Consider the following 22,242-nt stretch of genomic DNA (forward strand, 5'->3'; position numbering starts at 1 on the left):
ATGATGATCACCTCCACACTAAGTACTTTGCTAAGCACATTAGCTCATTTAATCTTCACAATACTAATGAGGAACCTCTCTGATGACAGCTGCGCTCTCAAGCTTTCCAGCTGATTTTGTATCCATGTGTCTGAAAATAAAGTTGCTGAAGCCTTAAAAAAAAAAAAAGAAAGAAAGAAAGAAAAAGAAATGAGGAAACTGAGGCTCATTGACTTTCCAAAGGCCACCGGGCTAAAAAGTGGCAGAGCTGTGATTCAAACACAGGCCTGTGTGGCTCCAAAGACTGTGCTTTCAGCCACAGGGCACTGGGTACAGGTGTTTTAAGATGCACACTGAACAAGCATGCCGCATCTGGGAGTGGCACTGCTCACATCCCAGGCAGGATAACATATGAGAGTGTATGGGTGGACCCCGAGATTCAGGCCTCTCCACTCATTCCCGGAGCAGCAGGAAAGAGCCTCCTCTTGATCCAAACCTGGCTGTGTCCCCCGCCCTGAGAGGCAGCGGGGAGTACAGGCGCATGGCCCAGTAACTGCCAGGGCTGCTGCCCACCAGGCTTTGGTCATTCAGGTGGATAGTTACACCTTAACTTTAAACATTTTTACTTGAGGAAGGGGCACCTTTCTCTAAGTTGCACACAGGTGTCGTGTGGACACGCACGGGTCCACCCACCACCCTGCTGTGGGACCCTCCCCACGACCATTCGGTGTTGGGAGATTGCAGCCACAGAGCAATATGGCTCAGCCGGATGCAGGGACCCAAAGACATTAGTGGGCCCTCAAGGACCTTCTGGTCCAGTACAGAAGCCCAGGATAAAGCCTCTTCTTTCAAGTCACCCCAGGGTCATCAAACTAATTCCCTTTTCTCTCTCTCTCTCTCTCTCTCCTCTGCAGACGGGCAGGATTGAACCCAACTACCCCAAGGTCTGTGGTCACCAGGGCAACGTGCTGGACATCAAGTGGAACCCCTTCATCGACAACATCATTGCCTCGTGCTCGGAGGACACGTCGGTGAGCAGGAGGGGTGCTCCCTGGGGAGGGTGGGTGCATGGGAGCACCTCCCTGCTTCTTCTTGGAGGTCTTCCTCCCTAAATGCCCTCCTTCTCCCTTCTTTGCCCTTCCTCTGTTCTCTTGGTCATCCCTCCAGCTAGCCCCAGGATGGGGAGTTAGGAAGGGGACAGAGGGAGTGAATCCATGGACTATTTGTACCTTTAGCATGTTTTCATTTGGAGGTGTTGACTTTGTAGGTGAGAATCAGAAAAAAAAGATTAAGTGTGTGATTTGGCACTCATCTGTAGTCTCAAAAGGAGAAGGATAGGAAGAAGAATATGGACAAGGGGGAAGGGGGAAGAGGGAAGAAGTGGATGAGCCATGAGGAAAAGAGGCCCTGTTCTTGCAGGCTGGACAAGTGTACCATCTAGTTTTGTCCTCTGTGAGCCACGGTTTTAGGGGAGGACACTGGGCTGAGAATTGTCATGACTTATCCAAGGACCCAAAACGGCGGCCCAGGATTTGAACACCATGTGTTCCACCACTTAGTGGGGAGAGAGAAGAAATAGGAGAAGGGAAATGAAGAGGAGGGAACAGAGAGGAGATGGAGGGAAAGGGAAGAGGGAACAGGTGGGAAGGATGAGATACAGGGAAGAAAGGCGGCAGAGAGTTTGGAGAGGGGAGTTGAAGAATCCAGGGAGAGTAAAACGTGAAGCCGCTGTCTGGCCACCCTTTCCCCAGGCTCTGCTGACTTTCATACGTGGAGGTAGAGTCAGGCGTTGGCAGCAGGCTCCGTGTTTCTGGAGAGGGGCCCCATGCCTTTCCTCAATTGCCCTTAAGCAATGTCAACACCCCAGCATGGAAGCAAGAGCCTCAGCTGAGCTGGTGAGGGGGTGCTGCTCCAGCCCCTGGCGTTCCCGGGTGAAGGAAGATCAGGCCACAAGCATCTCTCTAGTGCCCACTGGCATAGCCCAGGTGCAGGTCGTAGACTCCCAGGATATTGGAACTAGAAGGAACTTTGGAGCTCATGTCTCCTGTCTTTCCAGACCAGCCTGAGAGCTCCTGAGAGTAGAGGCCATGGCCTTTTTGGTTCTGAATCCCAGGCATCCAGCACAGAGCCTAGTACATGGTAAATACATAGTAGGTATTCAGTGGAATGGATACCTGGATGGATGGCTGGATGGATGGATGGATGGATGGACGGATGGACGGATGGAGAGATGGCTAGATGAGTGACTAGATGAATGGATTTTTGGATGGATGACCACATTGATGGATAGAAGACTGAATGGGTGGTTAATGGATAGATAGTTGAATGGAAGGAGGAAGGATGATTGGATGAATAGATGACTGGATGAAGGTGAATGGGTAGATGGATAGAATGGAAAGATAAATGAATGCATGAGAGAATGAATATAGCCCAACTAATGCATGAGATTCACAGTAAATAGTCTCCATTGGTTAATAAATTAGGGGGTGTGGAGGAGGTCAGCTGGCACAGTACCTAATAAAAGGGAGTGGCGGGGAGGGGCTAAGGGAATGGGCTTGACCCACTCCTGAAGGTCAAAGCCCTGAGTCAACCCAAGAGGGTTCCTGAGAGCAGCAGCATCAAGGGCAGGGCCCATGTGAGCAGGGAGGGCAATAACTTGTGATGGGCACGCCCGATCAGGTTTGGCTACTTTCTTCAACAAGACGGAGACAGTGACCAGGGGTCAGAGAACCGACAGGCCAGAGGGTGAGCACAGGTGATGGAGCCCAGGACAAGTGAGGAAACCCAGAGGGCAACGAGGACACTGGTCGCTTCCTGGGCTGAGAAGGAGGCAGCTGGAGTTGGTGGGGGCTGGGGAGCTCAGTGGTCAGTATAGGTTAGGACTGGGCTCAGTGGGAGAGAGGGCACTTGGAGGTGCTGTCCACTGTTCTCTCCTGGGTGCAGGGAGTCCAAGGAGTGTCAGCGACCACAGCCCGCTCCGTCCCTGCCTGTGCTGAAGTGTTGAGCCACTGTCACTAGTCACTGAAGAGCAAACACCCCTGAAACTCAGGGCTGCCTTACACTAACTTTTCCAGCCACTCTGGGCTGGACACTCTATACGCCATTAGCCCTCATTGCCACCCTGTGCGACAGGCATTGCCACCCCAAGCTGAGGGCTGCGGTCAGGTCACAGAATTCGAGAGGAGAGGAGGACTGCTGGCCCCAGAGCCCACGCTCTTCCTGATCTATGAAGTCTTGTGATGACACGAATCCACAGAGTCCGTGTTGGAAGCCTCAGGCCCCTCCCGGTGTCTCGTATTTCACCGGGGAGCCAGCTGGGAAGGAGAAGGGCAGTGTCCATCTGGGTGTCGGGGGACAGGTTAGGCTGGGCTCTCAGAGTTGCTGGCTGTCCTGGCTCCACCTCAGGTCTGAACTTCCTGAATCGGGGCGAGGGTGGGAGGGGTCTCTCGCCCTGATGGCCCTGCCGGGTTCTAGCTCAGCACCTTATTTCACCTGAGTCAGGCGCCACGTCCTCCAGGACCCAAGCTAATAAACCAGACGCCCATGCTGTGTGCTCAAGAAAAGCATAGGGCCTGGCCCTGACCGCACGAGCCAAGCGGCTCTCTTCAGCTGCACACGCATTGGACCACAGTGTGCCTGCCTAGGATGCCGGCTTCAGTGACAGCTTGACTGTGGACTCTGCTGGACCTGGAATTGAATCTCAGCTTCACCATTTACTAGCTGGGTGACCAAGGGCATGTTATGTACCCTCTCTGAGCCTCAGTGTTGCTCCTCTTTTTATAGCAATAATACTGGTACGTCCCTGAGGCAGTTGCTGTGAGGATGCGAGGTCTGTGCCTAGCACTATGCCTGCTGGTCTCAGGATGCAGAGTGAAGTCGTTGCATCCACAGAAGGTCAAACAGAGCACTATGTGCACAGGGAGGAGAGAGGAATTACTTTTGGCCGAGGTACAGGCAGGGTAGAGGGGGTTAGAGGGCTGAATAGACCCTGGAGAAGCAGGACTTTGACAGCAGAGAAAATGTTCTAGGAGGCCCAGGAAAAGGACATAGGCAAAGGCCTGGAGGGAGTATGTCTTAGTCTGCTTGGGCTGCTATAACAAAGTACCACAGACTGAGTGGCTTTTAAACAACAGAAATGTATTGCTCGTGGTTCTGGAGGCTGGAAGTCTGAGATCAGTGTACACCATGGTCAGGTAAGGGCTCTCTTCTCATTGTGTCCTCATATAGTGGAAGGGGTGGAGCTCTGTGGGGGTGTCTTTTATAAGGTCACTAATCCCATTCATGAGGGCCCCACCCTCATGACCTGTTGCCCACCCCCAAAGGCCCCCCTCCTAATACCATCAGCTTTGGGGGTTAGGATTTCAACATATGAATTTGGGGGCAAGGCAAACATTCTGACCACAGCAGAGTTCGTATGGTGTTCTTGGGAGACGGGGTCATCTGGTGTGGCTGGGGTCCTGGGGTGGTGACCAGGGAGGGGAGTGGGCAGGAGGGGCGGCTGCAAAGGGAGGTTGGGAGCAGAGAGAGAAGGCTTGGGACACCAGGGTGAGCAGCTGAACTGTGAAGTGAGACTTGTGCTTCTCAAGCCATCTGAACATGAGCCAGGACACCACGTATGCAGTGTGGAGACACTGCACGCTCTGGGGGTCAGGGAAGGGGCTGGAGGGTGGTCACAGGGGCTTTGTGGAGGAAGTGGAGCCCAGGCACACTGGGCAAATGCTGGAATATGGCTCAGCAGAGAGAAGGGGAGCACCCAAGAGAAGGGTATGGCTTGGGTACATGTCAGAGCGTAAAGAGAAAGGACACCGGGCTTAGGGGCACAGGGAGAGAGAGGATGGCCCGGAGCCACTGGTCCAGAGAGAAGGGGATGACGTCACAGATCAGCGAGGAACTAAGCTCTTGCTCTGGGTGCCAGTCCAGCTGCCCAGAAGCAGCTGCTCACAAACCCTCGCTTTGCCCCTCAGGTCTCCAGCCCTCGCCAGCCTCAGGGCCAAGGATCTTGGCACTGGAGTCAGCACCCCCTGACACCCCGAGGCTGGAACCATGCCCCTCCTGGAGAAGGGCACACTGAGGGCCCAGGGGAAGCCCCTGCCCAAGGTCACACAGGGAGTCACGTCCCAGACAGGGCTGGAACCCAGGTCTCCTGACTCCCAGCCAGCACCCTGAGCACCTGCTCACAGCCCTAGTTTTAAGTGAGGAAACTGAGGCTCAGAGTCTGGAAGGGCTGACAGTTCAGATCCATCCAACACTCAGTGTTTCGATCTCAGCGTGCTCTCTGTGCAAAGCCCTTGTGGAGCACCGAGAGCACATGGAGCCGGGCCTCCTCACCCAGGTCCTGGGAGGGGGGCTGTAAAGGCAGAGGACCAGCGGCCCCCAAGGTGGGGGGAGGAGGCCAGTCAGCGCTGCCAGGACCACTCTGACTGACCTTCCCGCCTCTGCCAAAGCCCCCTCCACGGGCAGGCCTCCCTCGAGTCTCTGCAGACCACACGGTCAACTTACTGCGCATCAGACATGACACCCAGAACCAAGGTTAAGAGGTCAGTCAGCACACCTACTATGCGCCAGGCACTGTGATACACACCAGGGCTAGGGAGGGAATCAGACTGAAGGGGCCCAGAGAGATGCCGTTCACAGCACGCCAGGCCCACGTATCCCGGCAGGCCCTGCACACCCACTGCCACCCTTCCCCTGCCCTCTACTTGTCTCACAACATTCAGAGGACACTGAAGGGATCTAGCCAGCCCCCACCCCCTCCCAGCTCCTTTTCCATATCCCCATCCCTTGAAAAATGTCCAGTGATGTCCATCCCCCATGTGCCTCAGGATCACCCTCCCCTCCCCCCAGCCTCTCCTCCCCGACAGCGTGAGGAGGTCCTCAGGAGTCTAACCCCATCCTTCCAGGGAGCCAACGGCACATACCCAAGCCCTTTCCCAATGGGCTTCCATCCTGAGGGAGAGATGGGGGCTGTAACTCTCCCTGGCATCTGGCAGAATCCAGTTCTTTCCGCTGCTGGGTGATGTCACCTATTGTTGAAGGGCTGTGCTTTTTATAGCTTCTGCCGCAGCTAGGGAGGGCGGCTGGCAGGCGGTAGGGAAGGGCGCTATGGGTTTCCAAGCCTCGTGCTCCCAGCCCTTTTCCAGCAGCCACAGAGAGAGGTTTCTGACATCTCAAGGAGAGGAGAGAGTGATCCCAGAGGGAGGAGGAGGAGGGAGGCAGGCCCCTCTCCCAGGCTCAGCATCTTTCCTTTCCCTTCTATTCCTCTGCTTCTCCATCCAGCAGCTGCCCTCACCCCCCAGGTGATGCTCCTCCCCGAAGAACCTGGGGGTGGGCTGGGGCAGGATGAGAACCCTGCTGGAAGCAGCCGGAAGCCACCCACCACCCTGCTCCTACACACGCATACATGCATACATGCACACACGCACACACGAGTTTGAGAACCAATACCTCTCTGAGGTGAAAGGGAGCAACACACTCCTTTTAGAGATGGAAGGACAGCAGCCCCGAGAGGCCTTACCAATGCACTTGGCAGCTGCAGAGACACTACCAGTGTGCAGGTGTGGCTCAGTCGTTAGGCAGCCAGGCTCAGGAGGCCATAGGCCTAGGTTCAAATCCTGGCCCTGCCACTTCCCGTGTCTGTGATCTTGAAACAGTCCTGCTATAAAATGGGGACCATATTGGGCTTATCATGAGAACAAAATGAATATAGTGTTTCTTGGCTACTAAGAACTCCATAACCGTTAATGTGGGGACCAAAGAGTTTAGATAACCTGCCCCGGTGAGGGCTGGCCAGAGGGTTGGAAGAGAGAGACACAGTGCTCTTTCCACTGTATCTCACTCTTTGCTTCTTGAGGCCCCAAATAGGCCTTCCATCACTGGTTTCCAAAAAAGACTAAGCTGAATGCTAAGCCTCAAAATGTAGGAAAGAAATCCCCACCAGGTCAGCCTTCCCATTCAGAACTAAAGGGGTGATTTGCCATCTATCTAGCTCGCCACCAGCCAGAGCAAGGGCTAGCCTGCTTCCTTACACGTGACTCATTGCTGAATCTGCTAATGGTTGGAAAGTTTCTGGACTTCTCAGCTTCTTCCGTTGGTTTGTTCATTCAACAAGTATGTCTTAGGTGCCTCTTATATTCCAGGCACTGTTCCTCACCCTAGAGACAGGGCAGTGAATTTAAAGACCCCACCCGTGTATGGAGGAGTTGACCATCAGTGGGAAGCCTTGAAGGTTGTCTGTGACCCAAATGGGGTAAGTTTTAGATTCTCGAGGCCAGGGAGTGGCACCTCCCTTTTGGAACAGATGAGCAGAAAGACAGACCATGCCCTCTCCAGGTTGTCAGAGTCCATCCAGGGAAGAAGGAAGGGATTGGGCAGGGGCAGGGGTTCAGAAGAGAGAAACAGGGCAGTTTGCCTGATTCAAATCCTGAGTTTGAATCCCAGCTCCCCACTTCCTGGCTGTGCAACCTGGGCAAGTTTCCTAACCTCTCTGTGCCTCATTTCCTTACCTGTGTAAGAATAGTCATTAATGATAATAGTAATAATCATAGGTAGCACATATCCTTTCATGTGTCCAGCCTCACATTTACCATTTCATTTAATCTGCTGGCAGCTACCTCACAAGACTCTCAGCAGTAGATGCTCAGTCGTGCTTCCTTCCGGGCCGTCAGGTGGCCTCTCTCACCTCCCTCTCTTAGGAGTGATTTGTTGCCCATGTTGGGAAACAGTTAAGTGGTCAGAAGATAACATTAAGGTAGACTTTGAGGTTCTACCTCTTGTTTAGGTAAGTGACAGTAAACTCAGTTTCTAGTAGTAAACAGAATAGTTGGCAAGAAATGAGGAGGTGGGAGTTCCAAGACCCTCTGGGCGAGACCCTCACGGTTTCTTTCTTCTCACTGCAGAAGAGACATGAGAGTTGCTCTGATCTCAGCCCCAGGCGGTGTTTCTGTGGATTTGTTGGATGGAAATCCTAGGGCCAATGGCTGTGTAATGTAGTACAGCTAAATTGGATGCCATCAGAGGGCAGTAACCATATCTTATACTTGCCTGCTCCTCCCCGCACTACTCCAGACGGGGTTGTTTTTGAAGTAAATACTAAGGAGTTGGAATCCATAGCTTCACCCAGCTACTTGGGACCACTGTGAACTCCAGCTCCTTCTCTTAGCTCCTGTACATCAGACACAGACAATAAGTAGTTCGTTTGCTGTAGCTGTGTAACAAGCGATTCCCCTAACCATAGCATTCTTTCCCTTAGAACAGTGTTGTCAGAGGGGCTGAGTAGGCCCTCACTAGGCCCTGACCCTGAGTCACTAGCAGCCACAATCCTCAATGTATCAGAAAGCAGAGAGACCCAGCCAGACACCTTCCTAATCACATCATAAGTTTAAAGAGGAAATGTATTTGCATTCCATAAAATGGAGACAGACTTCATACCACATTCATTGACTACACAGGGGGCCACAAAGCACAGATGAAAAATAGAAATCACATCTAGAATCTGACCTATCTAAGACTTGTATAGAATCCTTAATGTACTGTTAAGCAAGCATTGTTAAGTATCACTAAGAGTGCTTAGTAATCTGCTTCGTAGGGTATATATTTAGTCTTCATAACAGCTATAACGTAGGTGTAATTATTCTTACAGTTGGGAAGACTGACGTTCAGGGAGGCTAATAAGTTGGCTGAAGTCTCACAGCCGATAAGGTCAGAGCCTGGATTCGAACGGAGCTTGTAAGGCCACAAAGCTCTCACTCTCTTGGCCCAGCTGCTCCCTCACCCGTGCACAGGGACACTTGGTTTTGCAGCTTTATAAACTGTCCCTTTCAGCCGCCGTGGCTTAGCCTTGTCTGCACGCGTCTGCTGTCAACCCCACAAGACTGTGAGCTACTTGAGACCAAGGACTGGCCCCCGGCGGCCAACACTGTAACCGGGGCGGGGGAGGGGGGTAGGCATATTTCGTTGGATTGATTGGAACTGAATGTAACTAAACAGGGCTCTGACCCAGGGACCTATGAAAGGGACAGTCCCAGGCACAGCTGGCTTGCTGGAGAAAGCGCTTTTGCCACTTCTCCCCTCCCCTTCCTTCCAGAAATCCCGTTTGGCAGACTCTGTTTGGTTTCCTGTTGAATTGAAGTAACCTCTCTGAGAGCAACCTCTGAACAGATCCATAGCGCTCCTCCCACACCCATCCACTCTTTGTTCCCAGCAAATCCCTTGAATATTTAGGGACTGGAATTCCTTTTCCAGCTACTTAGGCCCACTGTGAACTGCAGCTCCTCCTCTGAGCTCCTGTCGTGCGTGCTGCCGACCGTTAGCTGTAGTGGTGGATCAAACGGAGCTAGTCTCTTCCCCCCCGGTGATAACATTCAATGATGTCAAAAGCAGAGAAGTTTGGAAGATTAATACCGTCTCAGTGTGCAGAAGAGAAAACTGGGGCCCAGGGAGAGAAGTGGCTGGAATCAAATGGAGTTATGAGGCAAGACGCCTCTCTCCTTCTCTGTGGGACATTTTCCATTTGAGACCCAACTCTAGCAGTTATTGGTGAAAACAGCTCTAGGCTTCCCCCCTGCAGCCCTTCATTCCTCTGGACTTGGCGCCGGTCCGGGGGCTGAGCCTGGTCACAGACAGTGCCTGCCCTCTCCATCCGCTTGACTTAGCCCCTCGGTTCCTAGACAGAGCTGTCACGCCAACAAATCAGCTCCTATGGCTAGAAAGCCTCAGACTCACAGGGACCCTGAAGCTCAGCTTAGCTCAGCCCACACACCTCTAGAAGGTCCGTACCTCTCAATTCATCATCCGGATGAGGATCCTGAACCTCAGAGAGGTTAACTGGCTTGTCCAAGGTCATCCAGCTGGTCAGTGGGCTTAGAGCCTGAGTGGACCCGCCCTTCACAGCTTCCCCCGTGTCTCTCTACCTTACCCTGCACGTGATGCCATCCAGGGATGCCTCCCTGAGCTGGCTTCTCGGGAATTAGGCTGTTCTGGAAAAAGGCTTCCTTCTGAGCCTCAGCCCGAGCAGGATTCCTTGGGACGTCGATAACCAGGGATGACACACATGGCCTCTGGCCTCCTCTGCCGCCCACCAGCCTGCCCCACACCAGCCGGGCTGACCCTCCTGCGGCTTCTCTGCCCACTGTGCCTGAACCCACACACGGGGTCATTTTTCTGCCTCATCCTTCCCCACATTCCCAGCCTGTCTTTTCAAACGTGGGTCACATCCCCTCTTCTAATAACACTGTGCCTCCTGACCCTCCCACCCCGTCACCCCCAAGACTGGATTCAGGGCCCCCAGTTCTGTGCTCCTGTAGGTTCTCTGCCATGTGCGCTCAGAAGCAGGCTATGGGGCAAGCTCAGCGCCCCTCCCATTGCCTCATTATCCCACGGCCTGGCTCATAAGAGGTGTGAGTGGAATGAATGAGACTCAACTTTCGGTTTCAAAGATTTTCTCAAAGGCCAGATTTTCTCCCCTTCCTAATCAACACTTATACACTGAATGACATGGGTTCGCGTGTGTATGTACTTGTCTGGCCATAGACAAGATCCTTTGCCCCCAAATGCCTCCACGCTGGCCTGCCTTTCTGCTCCTTCAAGTTTCGTCCCCTTGACCCTGAAAGCATCTCAAGCTTCCTGCTCAAGTGTAAACAAGGGTAGCCTATCAACACGGAAAAAGATGCCTGGTATTTCTAAGAATCAAAGACATGCAAATCCAAACAACAGGGAGATGGCATTTTTGATCTGATGGGTAGAAACCTGTTTTCGAAGGTATAGTTTTAGAGACATGGGTAAAGAAACACTCTCAGACTCTGCTTGTAAAAACTGGGACAGCTTTTTTTTTTAATTAAATTATTTTTTTTATTTTTGGCTGCGTCGGGTCTTCGTTGCTGCGTGCAGGCTTTCTCTAGTTGCAGTGAGCAGGCTTCTCATTGCACGGTGGCTTCTCTTGTTGCAGAGCACAGGCTCTAGGCGCTCTAGCTGCATGGGCTCAGTAGTTGTGTGCATGGGCTTAGTTGCTCCGTGGCATGTGGGATCTTCCCGGACCAGGGCTCGAACCCGTGTCCCCTGCATTGGCAAGGGGATTCTTAACCACTGCGCCACCAGAGAAGTCCCTGGGACAGCTTTTGAGGACAATTTTACAGTAACTAAAAAAGTGAAACACTTCTGGGCATGTGTCCTACAGGAATACTCACAGCCATGCACAAACCTGTATGACAGGCCTGATCATCATAGAATGAATTGTAACAATGAAAAAAATGGGCAGAGCCCAGGTGTCCATTAACAGAAGTTGATTAAACCCATCACGGCATGGCCACATAACAGCTGTCCCTCTGGCCACTTAAAAAGATAAGGTAGAGCCATGTGTAGTGGTGTGGAAAAACGCCCACTAGCACTTGTTACATGAGAAAAGCAAGTTGCAGAAGTACACGTGTCATAGCGTACCTTTGGGTAAAAAAGAAGGAAATGCGGAGGATGGGGGAGGTATTGTATGTATGAAGTGTGTGTGTGTGTGTGTGTGTGTGTGTGTGTGTGTGTGTAACACAAGCATTAGTCTCCGCTCTTCAAGGGTCACCTTCCTCTGGAACATTTGGGGACAAGAAGAATGAGTGTCTTATTGGTGACTACTGAGTCATCTACCTTGGTCCCCACTCCACCCTCCCTGCCATTTCCAGACGAGACCTCATCTCAGAAGGCGCTTGCACAGGGCTGTCGGGGAAAGACCGTAGGGCATGCTGGGCCCCCTTTCCATCACCTCCCTCCCTCAGGCTCCTGCCACCATGCAGGCTTATGTGAGTGTTGGGCTTTCCCGGAGAGCTGGAGCAACCACAGGAGATGATTCAATGACGACAGGAAAACCTCAAACTGTCCCCTAATTATAAACTTTTTCTCAAGTATGTTTTTGAAACTGAGAATGGTACTCCTAAGGGTGACCCCTAATCCTTGACTGGACCTGGAGGCTCCCATGGTCTACATGTGCCAAGCTGGGTCTTCAGGGGAACACAACATGTGGGCAGTACTCATTTCTACAGTCTCAGGGTAAAGCACCAAGAAGGGAAACCCACAAGGGAATTCCCTTAGAGGTACCCCCGGTTCCCAGCCTTGCTGCCCTGTCTTTGGGACTGCCTTTGGCTTTCTTTAACATGTTTTTCCTCTTTATTCATAGCCTTCAGAATTATCATCAAATGGCTAATAGTCCATATTGCTGTAACATAGTAAATTGTTGCCCTAATGTTGGTCACTTGGAGTATTTCTGAATTTTCTGTATTGCAATGAACATCTTCGTGCGTGGAGATTTGGGCTTATATTGAATGTTAAGAGTGAAATTACTAGATCAAGGAATATAATACAAATGTCTCTATGGTTCCTATTAAAGATTGCCGAATTGCTTCCAAAACAGAGTTACTCTGTTTTGTAATACCACGAACACCAACTGAATCTATAAGTTCCCGTATAATCTTGTCCATACTGTTTTGTTTTTTTGTTTCTTTCAGTTGGCTATTTTAGAAGATTATAAATGGTATCTCAAAGCTGTCTTCCCTGTTTTTCTCCTTACTGGCAAGGGTGGAGTTCAGATTTTCTAAATGTTTGTGTTAAAGGTGTCCTAAGCTATAGTCACGTGTGCTTTTTCTTCTCCACCCAGTTAGATCGTAATAAACAGCATTAATGATGATGATAACAATTATAACAAGAACTATAATTCCATAGGTCTTTAGAGCACTTTATAGTTTACAAACTCTTACAACCACTATCTTATTTTATTCTGCCAGTAGGCCAGGCAAGGCAAAGACTCCCCCCACCCCGCTCCATTTATAGATGAAACAGTTGAAACTTGCAGGGTATGCTTGGCTTGAGAAACAGAAGCCTACCAGTATTGATGTAAATAATCAGGGGGTTATTCAAAGATCGCAGAGAAATTGCTCAGTTTCTCTCTCTCCAGGGCCGCGTGATTGCTTCTCTCCATGAGTTGCACCCTCCTCTCTCTTCTTTGCTTCTTTATCAGCATCCATAAGCCTGATGATAGCTGCATCCAGGCTCTGCATCCTTTCGGCTCAGGCTCCAGCATCTCATCGGTCTCTGCCCCTCGGTTCATCATCTTTCAGGAGAGACTCCGGGCCTCCCAGTCTCCCAGATGGGTTTCCCTCTGCTCAGGTGTCCATCCCGGGTGGGGAACAGAGTGAGGGACAGGCCATGTGGTACAAACAGAGGCGCTGGGGCTGAAGGCACTATTACAAGGGTGTGGAAGGGAAGCAGAGATAGGCTTTGAATACAGCACTTGCTAAAAGCTGCTCCCTGTGTGATCCTCTGGGCCTGGCTAGACAATAAGAATCACGATATCCAGTAAGAACAGTCGCCAAGGTCTGCAGAGGCTTCTTGGAGGAAACCCTCCCAAAGGCACAGAGGAGATGGTCTCTTTTCTCTCTAGCCACACCCTGCAACCTCCCCCTCAGGCCTGTCAGGCTCTGCCCACCACCCTGGCCAGGAGATACCTTGCTAGGCAGATCTCCGAAAGCCTGGTGTCTGAGGAAGAGGGCAGCAGGGGCTTCTCCTGGCCCTGCCCAGCCAGCCCAGGCCCTCCTTCCCCTCTGCAGGTGCGGATCTGGGAGATCCCCGAGGGCGGGCTGAAGCGGAACATGACGGAGGCTCTTCTGGAGCTGCATGGGCACAGCCGGCGCGTGGGGCTGGTCGAGTGGCACCCTACCACCAACAACATCCTGTTCAGTGCTGGCTACGACTACAAGGTGGGCAGCTGGTGGGCACTGTGGCCAGAGCCGACTCGGCGGGGAAGTGGAGGGAGAGAGAGAGGCACTTTGGGGGGCCTGTAGGGAGCACTGTTACTTTCCCGAGCCTGTTAACCAGTATTGTCACATCCATTCATTCGCTCGTTCAACAACACAGCTGAGCATCTTCTGTGCGCCCGTCATTCCTGGGGTTCACAGAGGCTGGAGGCACTGGTACATTGGAGAAGAATGCCCACTCCGTGCCCACACTCTCTGCCTGGTCACTTCTTAACCAAGAAGTAGCTGCTGCCCTCCTAGTAGAAAAAAGAAGCATCCAAAGCTGCTGGTGGGGAGAATGGAGCCCCAGCCCCTACCCCCAGGCATGCCCTCAAAAGAGGTGTGCCGGCCAGTGGAACCTGGCCAGGAACACTCACACTTCTTGCTAGAAGCAGAAACCGAGCCCAGGCTGGGGCTGGGATCTGCCCAAGGATAGTTGTGGATTTGTGTGACAGGGACACATCAGCCTTTGATATAGAACCCACCGACACCATCCCTCATCCCAGCACATCCAACCCCGCATGGGGCGTCTCTCCCAGGGCCATCAGGTGCAGGCTGGGGACAGCCACCCCGTGCCAGCGGCAGCAGGGCTGAGCCCGCCTCCTGTGTATCCGCCCTCCCAGGTCCTCATCTGGAACCTGGACGTGGGCGAACCGGTGAAGATGATAGACTGCCACTCGGACGTGATCCTCTGCATGTCCTTCAACACTGACGGCAGCCTGCTTACCACCACGTGCAAGGACAAGAAACTGCGTGTGATCGAGCCCCGCTCCGGCCGCGTTCTGCAGGTGAAGCCCCGCATCTTTCTCGAGGGGAAGGAAAGGTATTGGGACCCAGGGCTCTGCTTTCAGCTGGCCCTGGAGGGAAAGGCTGTGCCAGCTCCCCTCTCCCGAGCACCTGGCCTGCACCTCTGGGGACCACCCCATCTGTTCTGGGCTCTTCTCCGCTCATAGGAGCCCTGCCTTGTTCTGGAAGCGGAGGGACCTCAGTAGCCTTCCCACAGACTCCACCCCTCTCCCCAGATGGGACTCTTCTGCCTGTTCTGGGGGCCAAACTGGTAACCCCCGCTGAATCCCTGGGTGTTGACCATCGTAGGCACAGAAGGAGGGGACTTTGGACTCACTGCCCAGCCACCTGCATGGGACGAGCCTGGAGAAAGCGGCTCGGGGTGTCAGTCCCAGGGACAGCTCCAAGAGGGGAGGTGGATGGTGAACTTAGCTCCAGTTTTGGTCTTTGACTCTGGGTCTTAACTCTGAGGAAGGGATTCGATGTCATTTGGGAGTAAGAAATTTACATTTCTTGAGCACCTACTGCGTGCCAGTCATGGAGCTAGATGGGATGGAAAATTTGGATGAAATCTGAGGTTTACCTCCTAACACAAGAAAGATTGGTGCGTGACCTGGTTGTGTTTATCTTGGAAAAAGCCAATATTGCAGGACCAGAATGTCATCTACTACTACAAACAATAATCACCATAGTTATTAGTGTCGTTAGTATTAGCCACCATTTATTCAGAGCTCATTGTGTGGCACTGTGCCCGGGCCTCCCCATCGTCCCTTCATTTAATCCTCTGCGGTGGGTACTGTTACTCTTCCCATTTCCCACATGGCAACGCTGCCCCTTGGAGAGGGGCTGACCTGATTCTCACAGTTACAGGAGGAGCTAGAATTCAAACCCAGACAGTTGGACCCCAGAGCCCATGCCAAGCAGAAAAGATGTAAGAGAGCAGAGACCCCAACCTCCTTCTCACAGATGTGGACACATGCCCGGAGAGGGTGAGGGACTCCTCCAGGGTTACACTTTTTCGGCAGAACTTGGAACTAAAATCCAGAGTGAGTGACGCCAGCCTGGGTCTCTGCACTGCTCCACCAGCCTCTGGGTCCTGCCTCACGCTGACTCATCCTGGCAAGGGGCCGCCATGTGTTAGGAGGGAAAGGAGGTGTCATAAGTCCAGAGGCAGGAGAGAAGGCAGAGGATGGCCCAGTTAGAAGGAGCCCCCGGTGAAGTGAGTCGCCCCGCAGTGAACCAGCATGAGTCCCCGGCCTCCTGAGCCTCGAGCTCTCCATCCTCAGAGAGTCCTTGCAGTAGGGATTGTTGTGACAGTTCAGAGATGCCTTGGTGAGAGCACCTGGCACCCAGCCCAGCTCAGGCCCTGCCTGGGACTTGGTCCAGTTAGTTCCCTCCTTCCCCATCCCCCATCCGCTCTGGGACCTGGCAGCGAGGCCTGGTTTCTTGGTCCCCAGCCTCCATTGCCCCACAGCACCTGTAGTCATTTCCTGTGGCTGCTGTGACAAGCTACCACAAGCGATGTGCCTTACAACAACAGAAACTGATCCTCTCACAGTTCTGGAGGCCGGAAGTCTGGCTCCCTCCGGCGGCTCTAGGAGAGAAGCCTTCGTGGTCTCTTCCGGCTTCTGGTGGCTTCCTTGGCTTGTGGCCTCACCTCTGCAATCTCTGCCTCCGTGGTCACACTGCCTTCTCCTTTCTGCATCTGTGGAATCTCCCTTTACCTCTCTCTTCTAAATAAGGACACTTGTGATGGCATTTAGGGCCCCCGTGGATGACCCAGAGGTTCCGGGGATTAAGACATGGACGTGTGTTTGGGGGCCACCAGGCAGCCCAGTCCAGCACCCTATTGTCTGGGGCCTGGCTCACCAGCTCTCTGTCCCTGCCAGGAGGCGAACTGCAAAAACCACAGAGTGAACCGGGTGGTCTTCCTGGGAAACATGAAGCGGCTTCTCACGACGGGGGTCTCCAGGTGGAACACGAGACAGATCGCCCTCTGGGACCAGGTCAGCCGCAGGGAGGCCGGAGCGGATGGGGCAACGTCAAAGCGTTGTTACTCCGGGGGCTTTGCTGGGATTGGGGAAGGCGAGGTACCATCCTGCCTGGATACGGGCTGATCCTGGCCCCCGGCCCGCAGGAGGACCTGTCCATGCCCCTGATCGAGGAGGAAATCGATGGGCTCTCCGGCCTCCTGTTCCCCTTCTACGACGCCGACACACACATGCTCTACCTGGCTGGAAAGGTAGGAGAAGATGGGGGAGGGACAGGGACAGGCTGTGGGAGACCCCTGCCCCCATTGGGCCCCCGCTCCTGCCCTACCTCCCAAGAAGAGCCTAGCCTCCCTGCCCTTCCCCTGACCCAACATGGGTCAAAACCTACCCTCAAGTCGGACACTCATTCTGTTGAGGTGTCAGTGACTGAGAATTCCTTCAGGGGTGGATTGGAGTGGGGTTTGACTTGGGAATAAGGATCAGAGCCTGACGTGAATCATCCCTAATGATGGGATTGGAGGCACCTGCCAGGAGATCTTGTTAGAAAGTCTGTCTGTAGGCCCATGACCGTGCACGCACGCGCACAGTACCCGACCTCCCCCCCACCGCCCCCAGCAAGTCCCTTACTGGGGGCCTAGTAGCCAGGCCTCCTGGGTCTTTTGACCACCTCGGAGGCATGGCAGAGGCTCTTTTCAGCAGCCCGCTGGACCAGGACCTGCTGAGCCCGCCCCTTCCTCTCTTCCTTCCTCACCTCCCTCCCCACACCCGGCTCCTAGGGAGATGGAAACATCAGATACTACGAGATCAGCACCGAGAAGCCCTACCTGAGTTACCTCATGGAGTTCCGCTCCCCGGCCCCGCAGAAAGGCCTCGGTAAGGGGGTCCGGGGGCTCTTGCGGTTGTTAGGCTGTAGAAGGAGACACTGGAATTTGGCTTTTGGGCCACCCTGCCCCCAAAATGAAAAGTCAGACTCAGAAGGCCACGGCTCATGGGCAGGTCAGAATGGAACCTCTGGTTGCTGCCCTGTGAAGGTCAGCCCGCCCTCCTTCAGCCAGCCTGAAGACCGGCTCCGTCACCCCATGGGGCTTGGTGTGCTCCGTCATCTCTGGCCATCAGCAGCCTCAGGAGTGTGCGCGGTACCTTCATTCCCGTTTGCAGATGGGGAGGCCAAAGCCCATTGTTGTTCTGACATGGTGGGAGGAGGTTCAGTAACTAAAGGTCAGAACGGGGTCCAGGAGCATGTCCCTTCCTGAAGCCTCTGGGAAGTCAGGACCCTCAGTCCCCCAAAGCAGCTCTGTCCTTGCCTGAGAAGACAGGAGGAATTCCAGGGTGTCCCCCTCACTGCATCCCCAGGTTCTCAGGCAAATCCCATAGAGGGCTCCAGGATTGACGAGTGTAGTGAGTCCGTCCTTCACGCCCTACACTCTCCCACCGCTAAAGCCTTACAATGAAATCTTCATGCCCAGTGACTCACACTGGCAGTGCATCCGATTCAGCAGTCCCCCATTTGGGGTCCAAATCACCCAGAGGAAGGAATCTCTTCAGGGATCTGTTCCCTCCTCTCCTTAGAATTTGGGTCTGGTTTTGTCCCTCTGAGGATCTGGGATTATGGACACGGCCTGAGGGCCAGCTTCAGAGACATCAGGGCTGGAGGGGCCCAAGGACCCCTCTCAGGGACCAGCAGCAAAATGGAGGCCCAGAGATATGCCTGAGGTCCGAATGACCATTCCACTGACTTCACCCTTCCCCAGGGCTCTGTCATCCCCACCTCCCTCGCTGTCACCCCATCATCAAATAGTATAAAATGCAGCCTGGACTTTGGAGTCCAAGCTAGGTTTATATTCTGGTTAGGGACTGTGTCCCTAACCCCTCTGTGTCCCAGTTTCCTCATCTTTAAAATGGGGATAATTAAACCTACCTTGAAGGGCTGTTGTAAAGCTTAGAGATCATGTATACAAAACACCTGGCAGAGTATTTGTCTCCTGTTCCTTCCTGTAGTCATTCAACAAACATGTACTGGGTACCAGCTGTGTGCCAGACCCTGGACTAGTCCAGGGGTAAAGTGATAAATAAAACAGAACACAGCCTCACTCACATCCCACTGAGGGACAGACAGACAGTAAACAAATAAGTAAGGAAAATATTGGATGGTAGTAAGTTCTAAGAAGAGAATCAGATGGGGTAATAGAACAGAGAGTGACGGGGGCTGTTTTAGACCAGGTGGTCGGGGGAAGCCTTGCTGTGGAGGTGACATTTTAAACTGAGATCCGAAAGGCAGGAAAGGGGAAGAGTAGTGCCAGCAGAAAGAACAGTTAGTGCAAAGGCCCTGAGGCCAGAAAGAGCCTGGCATGTTCTAGGAGCAGAAGGGAGGCGAGTGTGGCTAAGCATAAACATGCGGAAGATGGGCAAGTGTTAGGGGATTGAGCTGGAGAGATGTGCAGGGGCCAGCTCCCATGGGATGCATTAGACAGGGTATATTAGAGTTCTCCAGAGAAACGACCAAGTATATTTATAAAAGGGGAATTGCAAGGATTTGGTTCATGTGATCATGGAGGCTGAGAAGTCTCACAATCTTCCCTCTGCAAGTTGGAGGCCCAGGAAAGCCAGTGGTATAATCCAGCTCAAGTCTGAAGGCCTGAGACCCCAGGGAGCCGATGGTGTGAATCCCAGTCCAAGGGCAGGGGATGAGATGAGATGTCCCAGCTCAAGCAGCGAGGCAGGGAAAAAAGGGCAAATTCCTCCTTCCTCTGGCCTTTGTTCTGTTCAGTCCTGCGATGGGTTGGAAGATGCCCACCCACATTGGGGAGGGCCACCTACTTTACTGGGCCCACCGACATTAACCATCACCCAGGGGAAGGAGTTGGGGTTTCACCGGGAACTCGTAGAATTTTCTTTTTCTTGGGTGGATGGGTAGGTGGGAGTGGGACCGTGTGATGTAATGTGAAAGGTTGGTTTAAGATTGCTCTGGCTTCTGTAGGGAGACTGGATCTTGAAAGGGCAGGAGGGAGGCAGAGAGACCAGTGAGGAGGCCCCTGTGGACTTCTAGGCAAGAGAGAATGGTAACTAGGGGGATGGCATGGGGATGAGGAGATGAGGATGGATCCAGGAGATGTTTAGAAAGTTGGGTCAGGGCTTCCCTGGTGGCGCAGTGGTTGAGAGTCCGCCTGCCGATGCAGGGGACACGGGCTCGTGCCCCGGTCCGGGAAGATCCCACATGCCGCAGAGTGGCTGGGCCCGTGAGCCATGGCCGCTGAGCCTGCGCTCCACAACGGGAGAGGCCACAACAGTGAGAGGCCCGCGTACCGCAAAAAAAAAAAAAAGAAAGTTGGGTCAGCAGGACGTGGGGAGGAGGGAGGGGCAACTGAGGATAGCTATTTCTCCTTGTCCTCCTCACCTGTGGCCACTGTTGAGCATTTGCCACGAGCCAGGCACTTTTCGTAGGTTCCAAGTGGCTTTGTCACTCACCCCAGGCAGGTCACATAGCTCCTAAGTGGCAGAGCCAGGATTCAAACCCAAGTCTGCTGGCTTCACTTGGTACCATGATGCCACTTCCCTCCAGCTCCTGGAATTCCCTTCTCTGGAAGAGCAGCCTTCTGCTCCAGCCGAGGAGAGGTAGAACCTTAACTCATATTCAGATCAGGGAGAAAGAAACTAATGTTATCTGTGCTCATCACTGCCGGGCAGTTAACAAGCATCTTCACACTCAGTCCCCCGACCATCTCGTGAGGGGCCACTACTGGACTCCTCTAGGCCACCAGGGAAGCTGGAGCTCAGAGAGCAGTGATTTGCCCAAGGACTCCCGGCCAGAAAGAGGGGAGAGTCGGGATTCAGACCCAGGATTCTGTCCCACCCGAAAGCTTGTGTTCCTAACCCCACACTGCACTGCTGCCCCAGCCGGTGCCCAGATGATACAGCTGTTAGGGATGTTGTATCTGGTGCCCACGCAGACATACATGCACACACGCACCCCTGTCGATCCTATAAGACACATGACGGAACGGCAGTCTTGGGCTGCGTGTAAACCTCTGGGGTGCACGGGGAAAGCTTTCTCCCTCCTTCTTTCTCTCTGAAGACTGGGGGCACAGAGGCTTCGGGAAACCAGTTCATTTCAGAAGGTGATGGTCTCTGTGGCTTATACAGTCTCATCTGTAAAAAGAATGGATTAGATTCAAATAATTCTGCAGCCCCTTCCAGTTCTCAAAGGCCCCAAATCTATAGCGTGCCCCTTGGTGAGGCAGGTCCGGCCCACGGGGCTTATTTGAGAAGTTACCACCCAGAGACAGAGCCTGACTCAGGAAGCCCCCAGCCCCTTCCTGTCTACTGTATGGGTCATTGCCTCCAAACCTAGTGCCCTCCACCTGTGCCTTTCCCCTGGCCAAGGTCATCAGGAAGGAGGGGCGATGAGGGGGGATTCCCGGGACCCCATGTAGCCGTATGTATGCCTGTCCACAGGGGTTATGCCCAAGCACGGGCTGGATGTGTCTGCCTGCGAGGTGTTCCGATTCTACAAGCTGGTGACTCTCAAGGGCCTGATTGAGCCTATCTCCATGATCGTGCCCCGGAGGGTGAGTGGGGCTGGGCTGGTTCCAAAGGGCCCCGACACTGAAGCCTAGCTTTCTCGCCACTGACTGTAAGCCTGGCGGAGCCCAGAAGAAGGAGCCCTTTTCCTGTGGATTGGGGTGGGGGATGGAGGCCGTTCTAAGGTGAGGACAGTTTGGCTGGCTAAGGTGGGAATTCCAAATGGGAGACACTGTGAGTACAAAGGCCGGAGACAGGGCAGCAGGTATGCGGTTGGACGTCAGCAAAGAGGAGAATCTGACTGGAGAGCACGGGCTTTCTCAGCAGCCCCCCATCTGTCCACTCTTCTGCTTCCCCCGCTGCAGTCGGATTCCTACCAGGAAGACATTTACCCCATGACGCCGGGCACAGAGCCAGCCCTGACCCCCGATGAGTGGCTGGGAGGCATCAACCGAGGTACCGCAAGGGGTGGGCTTCCCAGAAGAGGCTAGGAGACTGCAACCTTGGCATTCGGTCTAGCCCACCCCCTTCCCCTTGCATATCCTCCTAATTGAACTTGCCCTCACACTCAGCCGACTGTCGGGCGTGGTGTTCAGTGAGAGCCACCATCACTTGACAGTCAATGGAACTGTCGGTGAGAACACGTCCCTTGCCTTTCTTAGATCCTGTGCTGATGTCTTTGAAAGAAGGCTATAAGAAGTCCCCCAAAATGGTATTCAAGGCTCCCATCAAAGAAAAGAAGAGCGTTGTGGTCAACGGAATAGATTTATTAGAAAATGTCCCACCCAGGACAGAGAATGAGGTAAGGAATATAAGTTATTGCTGCCACACATCCTGGCAGAGCGAGACCTCTGCATTTCAATTATGGGCTTCAGGCCTTTAAGCTAGCTCCGTTCTGGGGCATTTTTCTTTCTCTGACAAATACCATAAGTAGCCTGCTGTTGGCTTCCGTTGCCTCTGACCCCAATAACTAGAGGCTGGGCTACGGTAGGGATACTGATGCCCCTCAAACGTGCGAACCCAGAGTTACGTGTCCCCTCGTGAATCCATTTCAGAATGTGGCTGTCATCTGGAGTTATAAATTCCTGACTCATGGGGAAAGCCAGCCTCATGCATTACAGCACTGCTTTCCTCCCTGGCATGGCAGCAGCAGCAGGGTCTGATGATTTCCTGTTTTTGTGGAAGAGGCTGCATGTTGATGAAAG

General features: G+C 53.4%; 1 protein-coding gene and 1 long non-coding RNA gene across 2 annotated transcripts in view; both read left to right on the forward strand.

The window, feature by feature from the left end:
- CORO2B (coronin 2B) overlaps positions 1-22,242 on the forward strand; it is a 139,931-nt gene that overhangs the window by 112,133 nt on the left and 5,556 nt on the right. The window contains exons 3-11 of the mRNA XM_033851896.2: positions 894-1,010; positions 13,557-13,706; positions 14,366-14,530; positions 16,418-16,534; positions 16,666-16,770; positions 17,296-17,392; positions 20,972-21,084; positions 21,403-21,493; positions 21,700-21,839. Coding sequence (XP_033707787.1) covers positions 894-1,010; positions 13,557-13,706; positions 14,366-14,530; positions 16,418-16,534; positions 16,666-16,770; positions 17,296-17,392; positions 20,972-21,084; positions 21,403-21,493; positions 21,700-21,839 — 1,095 coding nt within the window. The remainder of the gene's footprint in view (positions 1-893; positions 1,011-13,556; positions 13,707-14,365; positions 14,531-16,417; positions 16,535-16,665; positions 16,771-17,295; positions 17,393-20,971; positions 21,085-21,402; positions 21,494-21,699; positions 21,840-22,242) is intronic.
- On the forward strand, positions 1,021-11,502 carry LOC141278038 (uncharacterized). The gene is made up of 2 exons (XR_012330191.1): positions 1,021-4,422; positions 7,116-11,502. It is a non-coding gene; the product is annotated as an uncharacterized lncRNA (long non-coding RNA).

This window comes from Tursiops truncatus, chromosome 2 (genome assembly GCF_011762595.2).
Source record: "Tursiops truncatus isolate mTurTru1 chromosome 2, mTurTru1.mat.Y, whole genome shotgun sequence".
Lineage (NCBI taxonomy): Eukaryota > Metazoa > Chordata > Mammalia > Artiodactyla > Delphinidae > Tursiops > Tursiops truncatus.